Below are 17,242 nucleotides of genomic sequence, written 5' to 3' on the forward strand. Positions count from 1 at the left end.
ACTTGGGTGGGTACTCCATTGATAAGATAACGAGGTAGTTTTATATATCGAGGTTATAAAAAGAGATAGATCGATTTAGTAGAGTGGCTAATAAATCGAGCTAGGACAAGCCAAATCAAGCGCTCGTGGTCGAAACCGACATCGATATCATTTAAAACGGCCCCTTTTGCGTTGTTGACACGCAAAACGAGCTCAGATCTGCTTTTTCTAATCTTTGTTTTACGGTATTTTACATGTTCGATCAGATCAGAAAACATTTCATCTGCAAATCATACATGAGCTAAATCATGGGATCAGACAGCGACAGTTGGTTGAAGAAAATCCTTGGCTGTAGCTGAGGAAAGCCAAGCAGCAATGCTTTAAAAAGTTCCACTCCATTCTCCAATTTTCTCCGCGCCCCGTGCTCAAGTCTGAAGACCGCATTTCAAGCCCAGTCATGACATTTCATCACGCTGTGCTCTTGGTGACTGTACTTGTAGTCCTGGCTGCAGCTGCTGACCCCGCCTCTGATTTGGAGCTGTCGCCCACTGTCGCTTCTGATCGTGTGACCGAGACATTCCTTAAGAGATTGCTTCGAGCCCATACTACCACTGCGGAAGAGAGAGGCTTCTTCGGAGGCATTCCTGGTCTCGATAAACTCAAAAAAGTATTTTCAATGAGCAAGAAAAAGGACCTCCAGGCGCAGCTGAAGACCAACGATAATCTTGGCGACGCGTTCAGAACGTTAGGGTTGAGCGCAGGCCTCAAACTGGGTCTTTTAGAACGCAGAAGGTAGCTGATTTCTTTTCAAGCATGAATTTCAAGGTTTGGTCGGAGCATGCCGCTAAGCTTAACAAGAAAAACCCAGACAAAGCAATGCTCACTGAGCACACGAATGTATTCGGCGAAAATGATGTGGCTATTATGATTTTACTGGGAAAGGATTCGAGGTGGTCAAAGAGCGTCGCCAAGAAGTTGGAAACGGCCCTGTTCAACAAATGGTATGCTACAGACAAATTTAATGCAGATAAGGTACTGACGGGGGTGCTGGGTGTGGCTCGGAACCGTATTCACGAAAATTCCCGGGCGAAGAGTATATGGGCAAATTACATGGACTATACGAGAAAGAGAGTGGTGAACTATTAGACGACGTAGACTTTATCCGGGGAACGACAATAAAACAAATTATACGCTCTTATTTTATGCTAACGACATGATGTCTTGTGCTTGACTATTTATTTCGAACCCATTTTCTATTTTGTTTTCATTTACACTTCTTCATTTGCCACTTCATGATCGCGGTGGATAGTAAGCTACTACATATCTGATTTGCAGAGTGCTACAGTAATGAGGATCAGTCGTTGCTACTTAAAAGCTGGATGGGAATTGTGTGGTAAGTCTACTTTTTTTCTACCATTATTTGGTCTTTTATAATCCGGCTTTTGAGTAGCAACGTGAAGACATGACTTAGCTTCAAACCGGAGGTCGTGTTCCAGCAATCGGTTTGATGCGGAATTAAAACATATTCTAAATTTCCGATTAAATTAATGAAACAAATTTAAATTAGTTTTGGGGATTGCTCCGCTTAAACCATTTCTAAAAAGAAACCAATTGGTTCTCGCTTTCTATGGTAGCGTCGGTATCAGTTAAGAGGTTCGGCTCCCTTTAGCGGTATGTTTAGCTTTGTCTTGTCCTACTGTGCGTTTTAAGAAGACGTTTTGTGCCCCTACTCCGGCCAGGTAAAAAGAAAAAAAATAGTACATGTACATTTGTGGGATTTCACCCGGACTGTAACGGGTACAGGATCAAGCTCCATCAAGAGTGACTCGTCGCTTTTGTGGATACCTGCACACAGTACGAGGGGCTCTAGGAGCAAATCCGTGCATACCCCCCCCCCCCCCACACTATAGGCGATGTCTAGTTTGTACTAAAATCCGAACTAAGCTTACTTATAAATACGCCAGTCTTACATCTATCCCTTAAGTATCAAACCGCTCCCTCTGAGGCCGGGACACATGAACTAAAGTCCACCTGGGTAGTAAATACTCTTAAGCACTTCCTCTGAGTAAGGTGATTTTGTGTCCTGTCACACCTGGTAGCACTTGTAGTCAATCCTACACCCTCGCAAGTAGATTGACTTACCTAAATCCTCTGCATGCTCCGCGTTTGAGCCGAGATTCAGCGAAGTGGTTTTCCTAATTAAACGACTCACAGTATATGTCCGTTCGAAAGATGGTTGGCATCTTTGGGCAAGATGTCTTTCTCAGACTGGCGGCGGTGACGCCTGCTGAAAAACACGAACGCGTGGTTGCTTTGAGATTTACGAGCGTGGTCTTATCGCTCACGTCCGCGGAGGCTAAGAGATTTAAAAGGCCGCCCCCCCCCCCAGGTAATCAGGCCTAAGCCGGTAAGTTTGAAGAACATGTGTTTAGGGGGGGGCGTAAAGCCCCCACTTCTGGGTCTGAGAGGTTGAAATTGCCGTGAAGGCGGGTCTCATTGTGTATGAATCACTTTAAGTGGGTTTTACCATGTACAACCTTAATGGACAGGACAAGTACTGGGCTTGCACCAGGCAGACGACATATCCTAGACACAGCTGTATGATCAGTTGCATGCCACCTTCCTACCGGAGAAAAGCGAGCTCCTCCAGCGTTCGCGCTTTCTCGCTTGCTATCAAAAGAAACCCAAGTTGCACGAGTACGTGCAAGTGACAAGCACATTTATGGCCTCTCTGGGAGGGAATCCCCTCCCTGAAGACACTAAGACAACCGTCTTCATAGACGACCCACGCAGCGACTCCGCATGCATACATAAACTATGAAGGAGGCAATTTAAATCGCCCTCCAAGAGGATACCAATTACAATCCGGTTAATACTTATCAGGAAGTGGAGCACCACCACGACCAAACTTGTGCTACTAGGAAGCGGAGCAGAGTCGTAATGAAACTTCTGCGGTTACGCAGCCCGTTGATACCGGCGCAAAACGCGGTTTTGAATCGATGGACTTTAGCTCAATACAGAGCTTGTATCGCTGCTACAAATGTGGCGGACACGGACACTACCATCTTGTTTGTCCTTTACTATTCTTCCGAACGAACATAGCTCTTGGCCCCAGGTCCAGTGGTCCGGTGTCGCAGGTCACGGTCAGGTGAACGAGGGGCTCTGCGGCCAACCGTAGAGGCGGTATGTCCAACTGCAGCGTGCGAGGCCTTGGTGGTGGGTGTGTAAGTTTTACACCACGGAGCTTAGCCTAGAGCGACATCTAAGCGGTTAAGAGTAGTGGTGGTGGACGGCTGGCAATACACGTGGAGTACGGGGGTACGACTAAACTTGCCCATGCACCGACGACTCCACCAACAACAAGGCCATATCCTGCTGCGGTACATATTACACGAGTCTTTTTCCCGCCGTGTGGGCTTTCTACTCCAGCGGCGACTATCGCCGAAGATAATTGCGTCGTACGGGTTTCGACAGTGACTGTGCCAATTGGAGCTAGCCACGTGGATAACGTAGGCTCACACACGGTCGTCCAGACGTTAAATGCAGCGAAAGACGCTGGAAGGGCTTCCTGTGTGGATCGCACAGCTCCACACCCTCGCTCAGACCTTAACTGATGAAGAAGGTATTTGCTTGCTTCCTGCCTGGGTGACATAGTTCCACACACGATCTTGATTTTCTCTGCCGTCGTCCACGAGACATCGCACAACGTGGGTAGCAGCGCTCCATGTCACGGTAACCGTCGACGACACCACCGCCGTCACAAGTCGGGTCTGAACCTTTTTCAGACTGACGTCACTCCAAGCGTCTCGGAGCCCGGTGACAGTCGTTGAAAATCAATTATATCAAGTGTGGGTGGGTCTTCCACGCCAGAAGATCCCACAACCGAAGGTCGTCGCGTCGTATCGGCTTCGACAGGGAATGGTGCCAAACAAATTCACCAGGTAGGTAGCATAGGTCAGTATTTAATTAGGAGTAGGCAGAGTACCGTATTTAAAGCACCAAATCATAACCCATACCCACAACCCGTCTATATCATTACACACCAAGTAAACCTAATTTCACAAAAAAAATGAGCTCATTTCCCTGTACACGAGATAGAGCACCATTCTTATCGTCAATATCCAAATAAATACTTTTCAACCTTCAAATCCATCTCACACAACCAACAAATATTTTAATCGCCTTACATCCATTGGACGAATAAAACACGATTTTTCTCTAATCATATTTTACGAGGTGAATATTATGGTATAGTACTAACTACAGAGCGATAACCACGTACAACTATATCCTTGAAAGTGGGGTGCAATAGTTTTCGCAAACCTTTGCAAGAGCGGCGTGGAAAGCACCCCATTTCTATATTCCACTAATAGAAACGTATCCTCCTGATGTGAGTGAAGGAAGGAAGAAGAAGATCGTTTCTACACCGCTGAAGCAGCGAATAACATGATGATGATACATCGTTGGAGCGTTGAAGCTTTGATAAGCACTGCAACAGATAGAAGCCTTACCAATTGATGATGACGATGCCATATCCAGTAGATCTTAGTTGATGGGGCCCCGACTTCGGACAGTGGGGGCACCGCAAGTCAAACGTCTTTTTTGCAATCACCTTACATCCATTGTACTAATAGCTCGAAAAAGATTTATAAAATTCATAGATAATTGATGAATTTCATAGTTATTAGATACCATCCTACTATACAATATTAAATATATATCAAGAATCGAAAATGACTTACTCACCTGAAAAATATCAAGCTAGCAAGACCAGTATCGCTGCTGTGAAGAAATGATACTTTGAAAAAAGAGAAAAAACATTGCTCGTCAGAAAGCATACTACGAAAATCACCGTGAAAAAGGTCTGGCCCATCAGAAAGCATACGACGAGGAACATCGTCTCGAAATTCGTCACCATCAGAATAGATATCATTCTGAGCGAGCTCGAAAGATCGTTATAGATCCAATCGAGTAATGCTTATATTTTTTTTAAATTGAGGGAAGATACACACCATATACAAACAAGTTTAATCTGGTATTTTTTTATTTTCCATCTCATATACTAAGGATACTGTCTCACGAACTCGATGGTCTCAAGCGACTCGACATCCTATTCAAACGATGGGGTTCTACATTCCGTGTCAAAGTAAGAAATAAATACGGACGCATCGTATACATCTCGAGCTTTGAGAGAGGATACAATTGCACTCTTCTCAGAAAAGCATTCCGGATCTCTGAGGCTTGGCTAGAACGCGATCTTGCTCCGGATTACAAGTCAGCTGAGGCTTACTCTGTTTTTAATGGCACCATGGTAGCATCTCACCATTTTGAGCATTATGATTAGCCACAAGTATTTTCCAAAGCTCGAGAAACTCTGGCTAAGCAAGCCAAGGCTCTCAAAGTCAATATTCATCTCAGATATTAGCTGATATACCACACCAGTGGACTCGAGCAAAACCCCCGGTATGCCTCAAATACGGCTGTTTTTAAATCCCCGATCGCTAAACTTTGGAAGGATGATACCGAAAGCAAGGTTATGTCTCAGATGCAAGGGAAAGATTTTACGGAGCGAATCAGCTTCCCATCTTCGAGCCACCAACTCATAGATATACCGATGGCTAAGGTTGTTATTAGCTACAGAGCCCACATCCTTGGTGATTCGAATATTGAAATCCCCGACTTGATTAAAACCAACCACTCGGTCATCAACTTCAAGAATACTGATAATAAATGCCTGTTCTTCTGTCTCGCTTACCACCTCGAGGAGAAAGCTCGTGTCCATCGAATGATTTCTCCAGTCAAGAAGCTGGTCAAGGCATACTGTCAGTTTAAAAACATCATATACTCACCAACCTACTTCAAACAGATGGGGCCGATCGATACCTTACAATTTGATGGTTCGAAGAGTGTTTCCAAATTCAGATTCATGTACTTGATACGGATCAGCAATCGCTAGCGATCTCAAAGCTTCATGATTCGATTCAATCTTTCCCAAACCGAATCTACACCCTCGACTACGAATTGCATGCAATGTACACCACGAACCTAGACAGCGTACTAACCAAATTCTAGTGCAATGTCTGTGGAGCGATTCTCGACACGTAAAAACGCTCGCTAACCATAAGAAGACCAAGCTCGAATGTAAAGTCATTGAGTCGTTTCCTATGCTAATTCTGAGGCAGGCGATAGATCGTTGGTAATTCAGGCAAATCCTCAGCTAGTATCGCATTAAGAAGGGTCGTTACATAGATCACTTAATCGCTTACGATTCCGAAGCCATTCTTGTTGGAGGGATGATTTGCGCAGAGTTGTTAGGGCAGTACAGAACTGAATGAGCCTTGGGTAGAGAAGATTAGGCGGCCATAGTGAAGAGGAAGTCTTGAATGTAGAAGGAGAAGACGCTTGTGTGGTAGAGTTCGTAAAAGAGGAAGTGGTGATTTAGATAGTCTGGTGTCCTGGAGGGGAGTTATTCTCCACCAACCAGTCCAGTTATATAAGAAATCTCTATATGATATAGCACAATTATATTCCCCTAGATAGTCAGCACCACATCGGAGATGGTTACTTCAACAGCCTCCCACATCGAGGAATGTGTATGATGCTCTATCTGTCAGGTGCACCACAGGTGGCTGTTAATAACAGTCCTGTGCGTACATGAACATTTACAAGAGGTAGATCTTGTTTTGATATTGACATTCTTTTTTCTGACTTCTATTGTCAGATTTGTCGTTTTGTTACCAGTTTTGGCAGGGGTTGTACAGATTTCTTGTTTTATTGTTATTTTGGCTACTCAGGAAAACCGTAGAGGATTAAACCTGTTCACCATAGTAGGATGTCGTTGTTAGCGCTTTTGTTGCACGCGTTTTGAAGAAAGCTAATCAGGAAAACCTTTCATTTTGAGGTGTCAAAACCTGTTCGCTGTATTGTTGGCTACTCAGGAAACCTTTGAGGATACACCTGTTCACCGTGTTGATATTTAGATATTTTGTGAAAGTTGTGTTAAACTTTTGTTCATTAAACTGCCAGTTTTGTGCTCTTTAGTTTGTGGATATTTCTTCACACTTTGAAATTTCGTATTTGCTTTTTGTTATTATTTGATTGCTTTTACTTTTGTGTGGAGAGTTTATAGTTTTCAAATATTTTTAAAGAAAGGCTACAGCTTTCAAAGCATAAAAACATCTAACAGTGTCATCGGTAGTGTACGCATCTTGTTTGCAGGCTCTCATCGTTGGGGCTATTTTTCTCCCTAGAGGCTCATGGAGTTGTTTCTCATTTCGAAGATTTTTATTTTGTTTATACTTCGCAAGTGCAAGCAATAGGTTGTAAACTATCGATTCCATTGAAAATGAAACTAATGCAGTAAAACTATAGTTGCTTTCTGTAGACAGAGGCTTGTGTAGGCTTGTCTTAAAGTCATAAAGTATTGAAGATTTTTTCTTTATGCTGGAAATGTTTGAAACTTTTGCCGCAATAATTGTTTTAAGTTTGGCGAATTGAATGAATTGTTTCGGCGTTGTTGCCTCCCAGTTTCATACATTTCTGGGCGTATTTCTTAACTTGGTTAAATACCAGACACATGTTTGTATGGACAATTGCCCATTTTCATTTTATCTCTTTCTTGTTTTTTTAAGGTATATTTTTATTTTACAGGTCCAAAATGTAGTGGATTACCTGTTCTCAACAAGCCGTAGATCTGCATTTAGTAGACTGCTGCAGCTTTGCATTAAGCGAGGTTTTAGCTGTGCCATTCGGCCTTGTAGCTCGAGATGTACATATTTAAAATGGTATCTCATTAAGTACACATATACTAGTAGTAAATACACAGCTTGTAGCTGGAATATTTTAAGCACAGCTTTATAGCTCGCAAGTGGGGCATTTGGCCTCCCAGTATGGCGTGACACTACAGCAATGCTGCTGGTGCGTGAGGGCGGTATTTAGTTCTTCGCCTTAAATATGTACTACATGTACTTGTACATCATCAAATGCATGTACGTGTATGTGTACGTGTACGTGTACGTGTACGTGTACGTGTACGCGTACATGTACGTAGAGCACAAGGCACTGTGGCCTTCTAGTACGGCTTTTCAACCAGCAGCAATAGTACAGCGCTATGGCTGGTCTGGCATCATGGCCTCACAACTCGGCAATGGCCGGTGTGGCACGGAATGTATGTGTCTCGTGCGGCGCTACAGCTCCATGGCTGGCGCGGGGGTTTCATGACCTCCCAGCATGGCGAATAACTACGCATGCTGTGCTACAGCACAGTGGCTGGAGCCAAGTTGGCAACGTGGCCTCACGCGAGTTGGTGTCCGTCGGGCGATTTTCTCTCCGATCTCCTTCATGAGCCTTGGGGCTTGGAGGCGCATCGTCTTGCCGCTTTCAGCTCGTCAGTACCCTGGCGAAGCGTTGGGCTGATAACCTGTTGGAGGGATGATTTGCGCAGAGTTGTTAGGGCAGTACAGAACTGAATGAGCCTTGGGTAGAGAAGATTAGGCGGCCATAGTGAAGAGGAAGTCTTGAATGTAGAAGGAGAAGACGCTTGTGTGGTAGAGTTCGTAAAAGAGGAAGTGGTGATTTAGATAGTCTGGTGTCCTGGAGGGGAGTTATTCTCCACCAACCAGTCCAGTTATATAAGAAATCTCTATATGATATAGCACAATTATATTCCCCTAGATAGTCAGCACCACATCGGAGATGGTTACTTCAACAATTCTTAAGCCAATATCGATTAACCATGGTGGGGGTACTGCTTTTATAAAACTGCACATGTACGTGTCTGTATCGATCTGCAACACCCTAAACAAAGCGGTCAAGTGCTTTAACTCAGACTCGATCCCATCTAAGAGCGCATTTGATAGCGATATGTGTAGTACTCGTATCACTGATGATGACTATGAGCGAGTAAAGTTCGTTTGGGAGCACTATAAGATGAAGACGGCCAAAGGTCTACTAATTTGGTATGACAATCGTGATGCCAAACGTTTTGTGATAGTCGTCAAGGCTCAGCGGAATCTATTCAAACGATTCCAGTTCGACATGTTTTCAGACGGTGTCTCGCTCCGGGTTCCGTTGAGAAGGTTATGTACCAGACTTGCTTCAAGGATCTCACCATTCCACAAAACCCGACAGGTACTGCCTTCACGTTTCCATACGATCGCCATAATGTATATAAGAGCCAAGACTCCAAGGCTAAGCGAGAGTTTAGCATGTCGACCTATCACCTCATCAAGATTCTTAAAGATCAAAACTACCTATGCATCCATGGCTTCTGTCAGCGTGACGAGGAGAGCATCTCTACTGATCGAATCGATAATACCATCGGGCACATCGATGGCAATATCATGATGTCATGTCACAGATGCAACTGTGCTTTGAAAAGCCTGAATCCTAACGCATTTCAATACCGGAAACTCCTCGAAGTCAGCAATGAGAAACAAGTTAATTCCATCGATGCAATCGCTTTGCCAAGCGAAACGAGGCAACGGTTCGAGGCGGTAAAACATGAAAGAAGATCTTCGGCTACGACGCCAATGCTCTCTATCTCTAAGCGTTCGGGTACGAGATGCCTTGTGGTCGCCTAACAACTATCGAGGCTTATGATGGCATCATGATGATACCAAATCTGATAAGATATTGGGCTTTCTCGAATGCAAAATCAGAACGTCGGAGCACCTCAAAGAGTATTTTTAAGATATGACGCCGATTTCTAAGAATGTGCTGATCGATTGTACTGATAAGAAGACCATTGGCTCGCATATGTATGGCTGAAATCCGTTTCGTGAATCTGGTCGCGAGAAAGCAGCCCGCAAGTTGATTGGTAGCTATTTTGGCGAGAAGATTATTATCTATACCCAATTGTTCAAGTGGTATCTGGCTCACGGTATGTAGATTACGAAGACTTACTCATTCATCAAAGCCAGCTCACACAAGGTATTTTGATCGTTTATGGAAGCTGCTCGACGCGAACGTGATGCTAAGGTAGGAATAGAATGAAAGTAAACTTGCGTGCCCGGCAAGTTACGGCCATTTGATTCTAGCGCTAAGCGGTCATACCTATATTCGGTCTGTTTTAGCCGGTTACACCTAGCCAGCTTCTGGAGAGACATTTATTGCAGCTATTGGCTGTATTTTGCATTGTATTGCTATAAGAAAAGACAATAGTAATTTAATTTCACGGAAAATACCTTAGTTATTTTACGGATATTTTTTTCGACCTCTGCCACCACCACCTCCACCCAAAGCACTGGTCTCCTCTCTCTACTACGTCTTACTTGAGTGCGATTTTAAGCATAACCACCCTGTACGCACAACGCACGCGAGCCGCAGAAAACCAGATAGAGCTACTGACTTGACATGAACACAAAAAGCCAAGCCAGGCACACCTTAAGTCAGCAGCCCCTCCCTCTCTTGACATCAGACTCTCTATCTATTGGGCTACACAGCTAGCTTCTTAGTTGCGAAATGATAACCGACGCTGTTGACTTGCTTTTGCGGAAGGACAGTCGGACGACTCTCCCCCGTAAGTCGACCACCACGTTTAAGCTTCTCTCGAAAGGCAAGGACTGTGTTCCGGTCGCTTTTAATTTTACTTCCAACGGCGTTTACTTTTCGCAGTAGATCATGGCTGCGTCGCTGTCGTATTCCAGCTGACATAATATGAAAGCAACGTGATAATAAATCTGTAGATCCACAGGCTTTGGTGATAGTAGACTGCGGATATGCAGCTCAGAATGTCAGCTTTGCTCTTGTTCTTAAGTTCGTCCTTCTTCGTGACTCCATCAAACGCTTCCGCAATCCAACCAAAACAATTTATGCAGGCGCTCGGAGTTTACTCCGGCAGGCCAATAGAGCCAATCCCAGATGACGGAGTCCGAGCATACGCCAACCTTGTGAGTCTACGCTCGGGTATATCGGAAGCTTTGTCATAAAAATCCCGGGTATACATCCCGCATTGGTCATTTACAGCCGGGCAAACCTCGGGTATACCTCCCGTTTGGCCATACAGACATGCGAACCTCGGGATAAGCCCAACCTGACTAACCAGCCATGCTACCGCTGGCGGGTCAACGTCATAAGTATTATCATCCGAAAGTACACTGGCTAAATTTTATTAGCGCTACTATATAATTTGGCAGCTCCTGGCTAGCCAACATACCTGCATGGAAGTTTCCAGTCGGTACTATGCTCATTCAAGTACAATACCTATCTGCCTTCGTGGCCTAACCAAATGAACCGCATTTGACCCCCTGCATGTATGCTCATCTAAAAGAGGCAGGTAGTTTTTTTTGCCGCGGTATGCGCGTATCTTCAATTTACTAACGTATTTCATCGAGTAGTGCCCGGAATATTAATAATTTGTGCCCCCTCCCAAGTAATCAATTTTGAAATGGGTACAGAGATCTGCCTGAATAAGGAACTGGGTTTCAGCTAATAACCTCGCAATTTTTATATTCGAGAAAGATTTAGGGAGATGGGATAGTGATGGGCAAGGTACTGACAAAACAATCCAGGCACTGACATTGATTTCTATTTTAAAAATGGCGCGCAGTAGGTGATCCTCCTTCGCTTCAAGCCCTACGAGCCGAGCTTCATTCCTACACTTACATTCAACCTCACTAGCCGACTGCGTCCTCAGCACCCCCATTTCCTCCAATCGTCTCCGCCTCACCTGGTCCGAGAAGGTAGCCATCCTTGAGAAGGCTGCTCGCTCACCTAATCTGTCGCATAATGAGCTAGCTGAGTGGATCGCCTAGGCGAAGGCCCTCGGCAACCCGTACAGCGTCGACCAGCTAAATGTACTGCTCTGGTGCGATGCTGCATTGTCTAAAGCTAGCGCTTCCACGATTCAGCACTGTTGGAATCACTCAGGTCTCATTCAAAAGTCGAATCTTCAATTTATCCTAACTTAATTCAATATATGCACATGATCCGATATCATAGTCTGGTTTTAGCAAGGCATTGTCAGCTTATGCAATCTCTTTCTTAATTTATATCAGGCGTTGTACTAATTCCTCTAATAATTTGCATTTTAAAATTGGCGATCGATGCACTAACGTATGACCAGTGCTGGCAGGAAATGGAGGGTGGTATTATAACAGCAGAAGAGTATGGAACTAGCTCATCAAAAAATCATTTTTATTTGAACAGCGATAATTTCACCAATATAGCTTCAAAAGAAGCACGAAGGACGCGAATAGAAAACTGACGTTTCGTCACTTCTTGTTTAATAAATAAAGACTATTCGCCTCTTTTATTCTAGGCAGTGCAATGCAGCGCGGACATCAGCTCAGCCCCGGGAAGAAAACCCTAGTGTGCAGAGTATATGATTACTTCGTCGCCGAGGCGAAAACAGACAGAAGTGGAGGGCGGGACTCGCACCAACGTACTAAAGATGCAACGCACTTTGAAAATAAAAAACATGTTTTGTGCTCCGGGCAAGGAACCTCGACCCAGACCCCGATTTCGTCGAGGTGTGCTTGTTATTTTGGCCCATGTAGGGTTAACACAGCTCTTTTGTAATATCATTTGGAAATCTTATAAGGACAATTCGCTAGTAGACGGAGCCATCCACACGAAGTCGCAAGAAGTTCTACAACAGAAGTGACCTTAATCTAATTGTCTGTGAGAATGTCACGGTGGACAAAATGCGAAAAAACACTGCTCAAACAAGCGTACAGCATGCTTCAATGCATAATCCCATCAAATGCAAGAGCCGGGCACACTCAGGCCTGAATCGAGAGATCTGGTCGTGTAACACAGTTTTACATCACCTAATAGTATCTCACTAAATAACCGACACATCATAACCGATTCCCCCCCCCTCCAAGGAACCAGCGCCGCGCGCCTACAAGAGACCGTTGGTGCCCGCGACCGAGCCCGAGACGACGGACGTTGTTGACGTAGGCGACGTGATCGAGGTCGCTGCGGTTGCTGAGGTGTTGTAGTCTGCGATGGCGTGTGCTGCGATGTCCGCAGTAGCGAAAGAAGCTGTCACGATCAGCGAGAAGAAAGTCGCAGCTGACGTGACACGCCGAGGATGAGGATTAAGGCACCAGCCACCCTCACACCGAGCACGATCTAGAGATAAGTGAGAAAACGTGTCGCTGTAGCTTAGCGAGCCCTACAGCTTTTTGTCCATGGTTCACCATACTCTGTCACCTTGTTGCGATGAAGATGACAATGCTCTGGCTCGTGGTCAACAAAGCGCAGCTACCATGAATACCAATACACAGTTTGTTCAGAACGAATCGAATATGGGTAAGCCAATTTATTATCAGATGTCTAGGTCCAAATATTAACTAATGCTGCTCCTTGCCACGCGCCTACCTATTGTTCATCGGTCCGACGACAGGCTGAGCTCGCTCACGGTCGGTTCGGCGGTAGCAAAAGCACTCTCGTTCTCCATCTTGGTTTCGGTTGTGTATGACGAAAAGCGAGTGGACGCACGACGAGAACTTCATGTTGTACAGGCACGGGAAGCAACCCGTTGTAGCGTCAACACTCCAGCCCGACGGAGACATTCCTTTCGGCTACATTCTTCCTGTTTGGTAGCTTACATGTGCCGTTACAGGAAGTTATTTACAAGCTCGCTTAAGCCCGGAGTCGAAGCCGCGTAGTGCCGAGGTCTGGAAGACGTAGACCGTATCGTCCGCTGACTCCGCGTCATTCAGCAAGAAGGATATGTTGCCACGCACAGGAAGAAGCTTATAGATTAGCACTTGACGACGAAGGGTGTTTATCCTGCGCTTTAGAGACGCTATTGGTGCAGGCATAGCAGGAAACTATCGTGCGTTGATTGATTCGTGCTTGCAACACGCCGTCATCTGAGCCAGCAGTAAGCCCATTGGTAATCGACGGTCAAGTGTCTCGTCTCTTTTGAGACACCTGCTAAATTGCTCCACGGGGTTGTTTGGAGAACTAAAGCACAGCCAATGCTGAAACGTGCCGGTAAGCCACTGCTTTTCGAAGTAGGTGACGTTGCAAGGTCCAGCTTTCGCTTCCACATTTTGATCACATGCTCATTCGTCGTCAGGTATTCCAATTTATGTGGGGTGAAGTACATGGTCATGCAACCCACGCATTACAGCGTGGAACCTCTCGGTGCATCGGTGTACACCTTCGCAGCTACATGAAAGTATCACATTAGAGTTGTGAGCGTGTTGGCCTCACCAAACGCACGCTAGAACGCATTACACTGCACATTATCCGCGTCACCCGTAACGTACGCAACTTTTAGCGCCTCGCCGACAACTTGCGTGTAGACACACCGGAGCGCGCAAAGCGCTTCCGTGCAACTTAATTCCTATTTGTGAAGCAATATAGATCGCCAGCAAGTGAGATGTTCTGTTGCTGTTGGAAATACACATATGAGAGCTGGATACCAATCTTGAGACAGCTTGAACGCTGCGTCCATGTGAATGACGAAGGACGAGGGGTCACGTGCGGCCTTTCGTAGGAGATTCTTGGTAGTGATGCCCACAAGAAACAGGTCCTCGTCCGATCCCCGCCCAACCCACGGTTTTCCGTCTGCCGTTTGCCTTCATGCGAACGTAATTGGGATCATCATCTGCTTCAGCTCGTAGTGAAGTCAGCGTCTCAGATGTTTTTTTTTTCTTCGTCGATAAAATTATTGTTCCGAAGCTGAGCTTCAGTGTAGTAATTCACAAAGCGTTGGACCAGCTGCGAATATGGCAGGTTTGCCTGGTCTACGGAAAACCGGGTCATCACGCCGTTGCGAATTCGCGATGGCCTGAGTCCTTGGGCGGCCAGATCGGTGCCAAACTCCTTTGTCGCTGCTGTCATGCGCGCCTACTCAGCATGGCGGTGCTGGGTGAGGTAGACACCGCTTTCGGCAACGGTCATTAAGCTTAATGTTTTACACTCCATCATTTTGCAGCGGCAGTTGCAGCGCCTACCCCCTGCAACTTCCTTGCACGTCTTGGCTCGGCAAAGACGCTCCCTCACGCGCATTTTGTGTGGCGCGGCCATGTGATAGACGCTGCAAGGCTGCAGCGCACTCTTTGCTATCCTGGAATACTTCATTGACTCAATCCGAATTACGGCATCGCTGGCAGAATACGCTAGTGCAAGAAATGTCCACTGGGGCTGGATACGCTTGGAAGGCATGATAGACTCTAGCGAAGAGGACAGGAGGAACTTAAGCGACTTCTATCGAATTTTAAAGTGGCTTTCGACCATGGACATCTTTCGTTATAATTGTATTGTTTTGCTAGAGCTGATTGGTCGACGTACGTAAGGGTATGCAAGTGTAAATAATTAGTGGTGGTGACCTGATTGGCTGTGCTGGCTTACAAAAGGGGGGTGCTCGAATAGTAATGTTGTGTGAGCGTACGCATTATGTGGTGATTTTGTGTAAGTACAGTTACGATTTTGGAATTGATGGTAATTTTGGTACGTTGTCGGTCGCAGATAAGCTGAGCTGTCATAGGCTTGGCTGCCTTGTTCTGCAACGTGACAGGCCAAGCCTGTGATAGTTCAGCTAGCTGCGACCACGTCGAGTTTGAGCGCACCAAATCTAAGCACTGGTGCAGCGTATACCACAGTTTGAGCGTAAGTGCATGGCAGGCCTGGAAGAGTGTGAGCTGGTCGACAAAAAGGAGCTTCGTGCCATAGCGGATGAGGAAAATGGCAAGTAACTTCGTTTAAATGTTTACAAATCTCATATCTTTACTTCGGTTTTTTATCTATTAGAGCGTGCTGCCACAACTGTTTTGGACTTTCCACACTCTTGACCAATAAGCCTTCTTCATTATACCAACTGTTTCTCCGTTTTAACGTCCCCGGAGACACCTTTTTGTGGAGTCTGTACCGACAAAACTACTGTGAGTCAGTCGTTTTAGCACAAAAAATCAAATTCATAATACCGGTATGTGGTTTTACCACATATCTAAATGTCATATCTGGTTGTTTTTTCACAATTAAGCTAGCTAAATACTAGCCCCGTCATTTTCTGTCGGTGCAATAGAAGCTATCTATAACTATACCGACCATAAACTGGAGTAAACTTTAATACAGGCTTGTATTCACAGTCAAGCAGATCTGACATCCGCATTAGACAAAACACCATCAGAACCCTCTTTTAAAATTTATTACAGATGGAGGCTCGCCTTTCTAAGATATCTACTGGAAGGAAAAACATGGGTAAGATCTCTTGAAATCCAAGAAATGTGGCACACACCAGAATAGCCTCAAATCCTGAATAATGATTGGTCAATAAAGGCTTCTTGGAGTCGCCGCTTGTGTTAATAGGCTAATGTTGCTCTAACGATATCGAAGCAAAACTGTACTGCGTGTAGTATAGATTACTTCGCTGTATACAGTACTATGTAATACTTTCTCTGTCCGAAATATAAGCAGGTCAACACTCAAAATTTAATATTAAACTCAATATTCATGTTAGCGTGTTTGTATTGGCTTAAATTAAAGCGCAGAGTACGACGGTTTGAATTGCGGTTTTTCCGCATCAATCGGTGGAGTCTAGCAAAAGTTACAGCCGGGATAGCACAGCAGCTCCACCTCAGTCCAGCTTTAGCCCTTCGCCAGCCTCTCCAATGGTCTCCGACGCTGCCTTCATCAAGCGTAAGCGAAAGAACCTCACTCCGGCAGAGCGCGCTGAAGCGGTTGCTTTCTTTCTGCGCGCTAGCATCGAGCTTCAACCCCCGATAGGTGCCATCTCCGAGTGTGCAGCCAAAAAACAAGTGTAGTGTCGACCAGATCGCCCGTCTTTGGCGACGTGCAGTCCAAGACATCAAGGCGGGCCATCCGATTAACTACGACAGCGGTAGGAAGGGCAGAAGCGGTCGCAAGTCCCGCAAGACGGAGGAATTCCGCTACGACCTCAACCATGCCATCGAGCTTATCCACCTCGAAGACAGAACCGATATTCGTACTTTAGCAAGTACTCTCGGTATTCCGAGCTGGACACTTCACGACTACTTTCTCGCCGGGGTATTTCAAAGACATACTGCTCGGGTTAAGCCGATGCTGTCCGACCAGCATCGTATCGATAGAGTCAAGTTTGTTTGTGGCTTTGCTCATCGGGCTCGTGACAATAAGCTGACGCTCAACAGCTTAATGGACTACGTGCATTTGGACGAAAAATGGTTTTATCTTAAGAAGGAAAAGCAGCGGTTTTATATGGGCGAGCACGAAGAGGTGCCGCACCTCACGGTGAAGAATAAAAACTACATTGTCAAGGTGATGTTCCTCGTGCCTGTGGCTCGCCCGCGGTGGGACGCGAAGC

General features: G+C 45.5%; 2 protein-coding genes across 2 annotated transcripts; one reads left to right on the forward strand and one right to left on the reverse strand.

Moving 5' to 3' along the window:
- Positions 1-436: 436 nt before the first annotated feature.
- On the forward strand, positions 437-775 carry PITG_06413 (secreted RxLR effector peptide protein, putative; the record flags this gene model as incomplete). The annotated part of the gene is made up of 1 exon (XM_002998493.1): positions 437-775. The coding sequence occupies one exon, from the start codon at positions 437-439 to the stop codon at positions 773-775; it is 339 nt and encodes a 112-aa protein (XP_002998539.1).
- A 12,048-nt stretch (positions 776-12,823) lies between these two features.
- On the reverse strand, positions 12,824-15,105 carry PITG_06414 (uncharacterized protein; the record flags this gene model as incomplete). The annotated part of the gene is made up of 5 exons (XM_002998494.1): positions 12,824-13,056; positions 13,562-13,604; positions 14,149-14,173; positions 14,361-14,505; positions 14,895-15,105. The coding sequence occupies 5 exons, from the start codon at positions 15,103-15,105 to the stop codon at positions 12,824-12,826; spliced, it is 657 nt and encodes a 218-aa protein (XP_002998540.1).
- Positions 15,106-17,242: the final 2,137 nt, after the last annotated feature.

This window comes from Phytophthora infestans, genomic scaffold (genome assembly GCF_000142945.1).
Source record: "Phytophthora infestans T30-4 supercont1.8 genomic scaffold, whole genome shotgun sequence".
NCBI lineage: Eukaryota > Oomycota > Peronosporomycetes > Peronosporales > Peronosporaceae > Phytophthora > Phytophthora infestans.